This window comes from Tupaia chinensis, unplaced genomic scaffold (assembly GCF_000334495.1).
Source record: "Tupaia chinensis unplaced genomic scaffold, TupChi_1.0 Scaffold000473_1, whole genome shotgun sequence".
NCBI lineage: Eukaryota > Metazoa > Chordata > Mammalia > Scandentia > Tupaiidae > Tupaia > Tupaia belangeri.
The window spans coordinates 2,172,726-2,180,982 of record NW_006159982.1 but is presented as its reverse complement, the minus strand read 5'-3'; the positions used below and the strand labels follow the sequence as shown (position 1 = coordinate 2,180,982).

The following is an 8,257-nucleotide window of genomic DNA, read 5'->3' as shown; positions in this document are numbered from 1 at the left end:
TTTTTTTTTTTTTTTTTGGAGAAGTTTTTAGCTATAGGGCACGTGCACTCACCAGACAGACAGAGAGAGACAGAGAGACAGAAAGCAAAAAATCACCTCCCAGGGGGGATGGTCACGCCGCAATCCCCTCTCCTCCATTCTCCTCTCAGGATCTTGGGCACGCACGCACATGCGCCCGGCGTGAGTTTAAGCCACCAGGTCTGGGACTTGAACTGTGGTCAACTACATGGGAGTCCAGCGACATAGCCATTACACCAACTACTGGTCCTGCCACTCCTTTTCTTTTCAAATCACATGGCATAATCTGTAGCACTGAGACATGGCGCTACCAGGAAAAGCAAAAAGGTCGCTGAGTGCAGAACAGTGTTATCAACTAATTAATTGGTGGCATCATCCCATGTTTATAAAATCATTTCCTTTCAGATTTTATAAGATAGATTTATCCATCTATTGTGTTTAAATGGCAAATATAATAAGTATTAAGAATAATGGGACCATCTGTGGTTCTTAAGGACCTGGACTCCCGCATAGCCAATCATGATTTGAGTCCTGGACCTGGCAGCTTGCTTTCTCATTTTCTCCTTCTCTCTCTCTCATCAAACTAAAAAATGATAATAATAAATTAAATAAGTCTAAAAAGAAAAAAGAATAATAAAAGTACCTATGACCAACTACATAATTTGTGGGGCCCAGTGGAAATGAAAATATGGGGTGTTTCATTCAAAAATCATTAAGAATTCTAAGCAACATTGGAACATCAGGCTAAGTCCAAATCTCTTCTGTGGGCGGGGCTTGTACAACTCTGCATGTCACGTCCCCAAGAAGCTGTTCCTTCTTATAATCCTTCTACCCAGACACAACTACCGCTAATATTTTGGCATAGTCATTTCTTTTCATCCCTTTTCAGTGTATCACTTTTAATTATCTCATACTATAATGAAAAAGTTATAGTCTCTTTTTAGGCTTGACATTTTTTTTTTAGTGTGTATCACTTTTAATTATCTCATACTATAAGTAAAAGGTTATAGTCTCTTTTTAGGCTTGATATTTTTTTTTTAATTCTCTTTTTTGAGAAGTTTTTGCTATAGAGTACATGCGCTCACCAGAAAGAGAGAGAGAGACAGAGAGATAGAAAGCGAGAAATCATCCCCCAAGGGGGATGGCCATGCTGCAATCCCTTCTCCATTCTCCTCTCGGGATCTTAGGCACACATGCACACATGCCCAGTGTGAATTTAAGTCACTGGGTCTGGGACTCGAACCACAGTCGGCTACATGGGAGTCCAGCGACCTAGCCATTACACCAACTGCTGGTCCTGGCTTGAGATTATTTTATTTGCATTTCTCATGGCATTAAAAAATTCTTTGGCCAACAAGTGTAATGGCTATATGATATTTCGAACAAATCTTTGTTCGAATGTCTGATTATCTTCTTAAACTAAATTTTGACTAATGGAATTATAGCCTCAAATATTTTAGTATTTTAAGGCTTTGGATATGTATTGCAATTTGCTTTTAAGAGATTATATCAGATTATAATCTCGTCTAAAATACTCTTTTTGACATTGAGTATTATGTACTCATTTAAGTCCCATGTTGTGTGCAAGGACCTTAATGTATCCGAGCAATAACATGGCAGGGTGCTAGAAATAAGTCATGTTTAGAGAGGACTTGTTCATTCCTGTCAACATGGAAGCATTTTACAAATAATCTTCATAACAAATCTATGAAGTATGGTTACTATCCCAATGTGGACTAGAGAATATAAACCAGAAGCTAATTTTACATGACTCTTGAGAGTTTATATAGTTGTGATCACATATGACTTTATGAAAGGGTCTAGAGAAGCATAGTAATATATTCAGTCCCTTCTCCCTGAATTACCTCTTCAGTGGAAGATCAGAGGTGAGGTGCAAATACTTAACAATTAGCTTTCTTGAGAGGAAAATGTCCTGATATAAAGTGCTTGCCAATTTCCATGGTGTAAATACACCATTTCTGATGTCAAGTTATGAACATGACAGCGCAGAATACTTAGTTGGGGAAGTGGTGGTATATTATTATATATTTCCACTATCCAGATGCAATGAATGTAAATAGCCTGTAAAGTACAGATAGTAATAAAATAGAGGAAAACAAATAGTTATGGATTTGAGTATTACCTTCATCGTAGTATAATTTATTTATGTTGTTATATAATGTAATAATAGCTGTGTCTTATGACTGACACAAAATTTCTGAGTTTTTAACAATCAGGATAAACCAACTTCAACATTCCAGTGAAGAGCTCCCAGAAAGTGTATTAGTAAATTGTGCTCCTTTAAATAAATGTGTACTGATTATGAAAAAGGAATATGGGCCTTGGACATAAGCAGGCCTGGGTTCAGATCTTGGTTTCCTACCAGCTATTGACATGAGGCAAGGTATTTGACCTCTCTGACTCTTAGTTTCCTTATCTGAAAAATTAGGAGCCAATTCTAATCCCAAAAGTAAAGTTCCAGAAATGCCAAGTGTTTGAGGTTTTGTTTTTCTCATTAAAAAAGAATATAGAGGCTACTCTTTTATAGAACATATAGAGTGACCAGCAGATGGGGTAGCAGTTACATCTCTGGACTCCCACATAGCCAACCATGGTTTGAGTCCTGGACCCAGTGGCTTGAAAATCACACCAGTCACGTGTGCATGCATGCCCAAGATCCCGAGGGGAGAATGGTTGTGGTGTAGCCAGCTTCCCCAGGAGATGGTATCTCACTTTTCCTCTCACTATGCCCCCTCCCCTTCTGGAGGGCACACATGCCCTAAGGCAAAAACCTCTTTAAAAAAAAAAAAGAAAAGAAAAGAAAGGAACATATACAGAAACAGATATACTATATACGATTGCTTTTAGGATTAAATGAAATGAAGTATGTCAAGTGCTGGGGACATAGAAGCTCTTATCACTTTCCAGTCTCCTTCAGGGAGGTTTCATAAACCTAATATTCTCGATGATTTTGACTAAGCAGTCTTTTTCCTTAGGAAGGTTTCTAAAACCAAGACAAGTAAAATTAGTATTTTTTTTAAGCAAGGCTTATATTTGTCCTGTAATGATATAAGAGAAAAGTGGAAATCTATTGAATTAGGTGACAGAGGGAAACTACAGACAAATCAAGTGTATTCCATCGTAATATTAGACATGATTAATGTTGGGCAAACATGAAGATTGGAAAAAGGCTTGACAACTCTTTTTAAGGTTATTTTTTTAATTTTATTTATCATTGTTATTATTTTGAATTTTGAGCAGCGAGAGAGGGAAAGTGAGAAAGCAAGCTGCCAGGTCCAGGACTCACACTCAGCCGTGTGGGAGTCTAGCGCCTTGACCGCCACACAATCTGCTGGCCCCGACAACTCTTGTTTCAGTATTTGCAGAGCATTTTTTCTATGGCTTTATGAAAATGTCTTATTTGGAAAGATAAGAATCAAATGCATCTTTAGGGTTGAATCTTGTTACAAAAGCCTAATCACAAGATTCTACCCTAAAGACACATTTGAGTCTTATTTTTTTTTCTTTCTCTTAATACCTACGTAATATCAGCAACTAATGGTTTAAAGTGATGTCCAATTTATTCCCACCACTCACTCTTTTCTTAAAAGCCAATTTAGTATATAGATGGATCTTAGTGCTCTTATAAATGTATCGATTAGTTAGGAGATGGGGAAATTTCATGAAATAAATCTCTCCTGATTTGACAAGATGGTGTAGTATCCCTTAACTGTTTTCTACAAAAATTATCTAAATACGAGCCTCAGTTAAGAATTTTTGTTTTGCGCTGTTTTAGTAAGAAACTAAAAAACGAGAAAATAGCATGTCTATAAAATGCACAGAAAGTTGCCTCTGTGTCTGATAGAATACTTAGGAGACCCCAGCTTGATTATATACTAATGTACTATGCTATTGATTGATTAGTCAGGGCAATGAATTATGAAACTCGAATTGCTGTTTGCAAGGCTTTTTAACTATCTTAGAAAACAAACTCATGGTTCAAGAAAAAGCTTTAAAAATAAATGGTGCCAAAAGGACATAATTCACCATCTAAGCAGTTTGGAGAAAAAAAAATATATTAACTTCATCTAGTCCTTGGGGCTTTGTAGCAATAAATATTGATTTGATATGAAAAATAGCTATCTACTGTAGTTCATAGTGTTAAGGATACTTTACCTGTTAAAAAGAGGGAAAATGCAAGAAAATATGAGCTCCAGGGTGATGTGGGTGAGCAGATCCATTGTATGTTAATAGTTTTATTTATAAAACACGACTCTGCATTGATTTTTTTTTCTTTTTTTGGAAAACAGGTGCAAAGTTGCTGAGAAAGCATTTCACACATGTTATGATAGCTTTTCTTTTCACTTCCAATACTAGCTGTTCTTATACTGAGAGAAAATTGTAAGGTTCCAACAATCCCAGGGTGTTTTGTGTTTTGGTTTGTTTTTCGAAAACAAGGTCTCATTGTGTGGAAATCTTTCTGTCTCAGCCTCGCAAGCAGCCGGGACTGCAGGTGTGTGCCACCATGACAGTTCTTTTCAACACAGTTGTTATGTGACATAGGCCAGCCTTGAGCACATGATCCTCCTGCTTTGGTCTCCCCATGTGACCAGAAAGACAGGTGCATACCACCAAGCCCGGCCTTTAGGTTGGAGTGGGGATTGAACCTGGGCCTCTCTTTGATTCCAGCTTGGGGAGCATAGCATCTTAGCAGAACTTGCCATCAAGGCTAGGTCAACGTTGGAGGCGTTTGTTTCGTTTTTCTTCGTATTAAAAAGAGAAAAAAAAAATGCATGCACATGGTCTCACGAAGAAATTACAGTTTTGAGAATTTACACCTTTGTCCTAACAGTGCCTCAGTACCGAGCCCCATTTTCAGTGGACAGCAATTTGTCTATGGTGTGTGTAAACTGGAGTGGCTCTTTCCTCCTGAATGGCCCGCTGAAGGAGTATGTGGTAACCGATGGAGGACAACGCGTGTACAGCGGCTTCGACACCACCCTCTACCTACCAAGAACGGCAGACAGAAGTTAGTTTCTGATTCCCAGTTCTCAGTGTGTATGGCACGTTCTTCCCCAAGCTTTACAAGATAGTAAATCTGAAAGGGCACCAGCAGATGCTCATCCTTAAAATGTCCTGGTTTGAGTGTCTATTTCTTGCAGAAAAACTACTGCTCGGAGTAAACACAGTTTTCTTTCCCATTTGCTGCCTGATGCGTTGAGTTATGATGTAGCTCCAGGGGACACTGCTGCCTCCTAGACTTGAGTGTCTCCATGAAGGGATAACGCAGAAGACAGGATGTGTTCACAAGAGAAAAAGCAGTGGGGGGAAGGGGGTAGGTGCTGAGGATGCTAGATTAGCCCACTCTCAGGGACTGCTGAGATTTCTGCCATGAACCCCCAGCCTCCAAACAGAGCCCTATCAGTCATCAATGCTCTCAGCTCTAAAGGACCCTGAGTTAGGAATTTCCTTAACCTTCTGCAGTATCAGCACCGCGAAAGAACTACACTTTCCTTCTAAGACTGAACTCTCCCCATTTGATTACATATCCCTCTTCTCTTTGCATTGCGTATAAATTAAAATCTTTACAGGTGCTAAGTACTTTCTAGCGATCAGTGTGACCACAAGACCAATCAATATTCAGCTATTTGAAGCAATCTGGGTTTACACAATGCTTTTCTATGCAAAAAACGCGTCATGACTTTTCTGACAACCCAATTGTTAGTGGGTATTTTGGTTTACTTGAAAAATACTATTTATTTTGCCTAAGAGGCAAATTTTGGCATTACATTTATGTTATTTGAAACTTAAGGACATTTTTACAACAATTCTGCTGCCCATTTTCGTGGTTGCAGGTTTTGGTCATCTGGGTAGTTTGTTGTGATGGGAAGATGGCCTGACAGCTGGCAATGTGGGTTCTCCCTGGCCAGGCCTTTAGCCATCTGTGTGACCTTCTGAGAGTCACTTCTTGTAACTTCCTGGCTATCAACAGAGGCATTTGAACCATCTGATATCTAAGATCCCTTTTAAGAGCTCCCCTGTTGAGTAAGAACCTCTAGGTCACGTGGTGCAAGGTACACCAGTAAGTTTTAAAGGGGAAGCTTTAGCTCACATGCAGACCAAGACATATACTTTGTGTATTTTCCTTTACTTTTACTCCTTCGATTATTCTTTCCTTTGATGTATAAACCCTGATCTTCTTTAGCTCTATTGTTTATGGATATGCTCTTTTACTCTAACTACAGTTCTTTTTCTTATTCGTTTATAAATTAAAAACATGTTTACCTGTTAGATAAAAACCTCACAATTTGCTCCAAAATTCTGTTTAAATATTTTTTAAATTTATGATACATTGTTCTTTAAAAAGAATTTACTCTGTATTTGTAGGCATTGAGTACCAAGTCATTTACCTCTTCTCCCTTTCGTCTAGTCTTCATTTTCCAGATCACCTGCACTACAGATGAAGGCAGTGTGAAGACGCCATTGGTCCAATATGATACCGCTACTGGATTTGGTAACCGTTTAACTCATATCATATCTTGTGTAGCATCTGCTTATTTTCCTGAAGAAACATGCATACATGTGTGCTGCTGTATTAACATAGACTGCATGAAGGAATCATATTAAGTGTTGTAAGACATTTTTTGATAAGTCAATCATGAAACTTGTTCAGCAAGGAATTAAGATATATAATTTGCTATACAGAGCATGCACTTGCCAGAGAGAAAGAGAGACAGAGGGAGAGAAAGAAAGTGAGAAATCAGCCCTCAGAGGGGATGGCCATGCCTTCTCTTCCAGTCTCCTCTCAGAGTTTTAGGCACGCACACATATGCGTCCAGCATCAATTTCAAGCCATTGGACCCAGGACTTGAACCACACAGCCTTGTGGGATCTAGCACCCCAACCTCCACGCCACCTGCTAACCCCAAGATATACTCTTTTTTTTTTTTTGAGAGAGGTTTTTCGCTATAGGGCGTGTGCGCTCACCAGACAGACAGAGAGAGACAGAGAGACAGAAAGCGAGAAATCACCCCCCAGGGAGGATGGTCACGGCGCAATCCCTTCTCCTCCATTCTCCTCTCGGGATCTTGGGCACGCACACACACGCGCCCGGCGTGAGTTTTAAGCCACCGGGTCCAGGATGCGAACCGTGGTCGACTACGTGGGAATCCAGCGACATAGCCATTACGCTAACTGCTGGTTCCCGCCCCAAGATATACTCTTAATATGCTGAGTCATTGAATTGCACATGTGGAGAAGGCCAGAAACCAAACTAAATTTCTCTCTACAAGTCTTGTCAATGAAGAGTGGTTGTGGCTATGTATACAAAAATGTGATTTTTGGAGGAATAGAGATCAGAAAAGAGAAGAAACTACCAATTTATGTTCATCATAGTGATAATATTCTGGATTAAGCTTAAACGAGTGAACTTGGGAAATTTCTGTCTTATTTCCTTCATAAAAAGATTATGATTTACTTTAATTTAACTAAAGAGATGAAACTGTCATTTTTTAAAAGAGCATCTTTTAAATTGAGTTCTACCCATAATCTTTGACTCTAACAAATGTGATACTTTATAATCTCAAAGGGCAAATTAGAGAAATGACAGCTATTTTCCATTAGAATAGATCTAGGCCTGACACCCTATTTTAAGTTCTTGTAATTCATGCCATATCACATTTGTACACATATATACACTTCTTAAAATAAACATGCCCCCAAATTCTGAAATAAGGCCAACATATATACATGTTATTGAGGGTGGTTTCAACCTGTAAAAATAATAAATATATATCATTTTTCTATGTTTCCAGACTTAATATGTCTGGATGCCTTATGAAATTTCTTACAACACCTAACACCATTCCTCACTCAAGCTTATTTTGTTTTAGGTAGTAGCAATTTTAGGCTGAAAAGGGCCTCATTCGATATTCTCAGCCAGGGGACACATGGAGGTGTGAGGGGCCCAGCAATTTCTCCAGGATTGTGCGGCAAGCTTATTGCTAAGATGAAAACGTGAACGTGGTTTTCCTATTAAAAACAAAACAAAACAAAGTCCTGGCCAGGACTTTGGCAGTGATTCTTCAATTTAAGTGTATTTGTGTATTTTCTTTTTAATTGGTGGAGGGCATGCGTGCTCACCAAAGAGACAGAGAGAGAGGGAGGGAGGAAGGGAGGGAGAAAGCACCCCCACTGGGTGTGGTCATGTTGCAATCCTTCTCCATTTCTCCATCCTGCT

The 8,257-nt window shown here is 39.0% G+C and overlaps 1 protein-coding gene across 1 annotated transcript in view; it reads left to right on the top strand.

Annotated features, from left to right (window-relative positions):
* USH2A (usherin) overlaps positions 1–8,257 on the top strand; it is an 819,384-nt gene that overhangs the window by 792,806 nt on the left and 18,321 nt on the right. The window contains exons 67-68 of the mRNA XM_006155854.1: positions 4,871–5,047; positions 6,449–6,532. Coding sequence (XP_006155916.1) covers positions 4,871–5,047; positions 6,449–6,532 — 261 coding nt within the window. The remainder of the gene's footprint in view (positions 1–4,870; positions 5,048–6,448; positions 6,533–8,257) is intronic.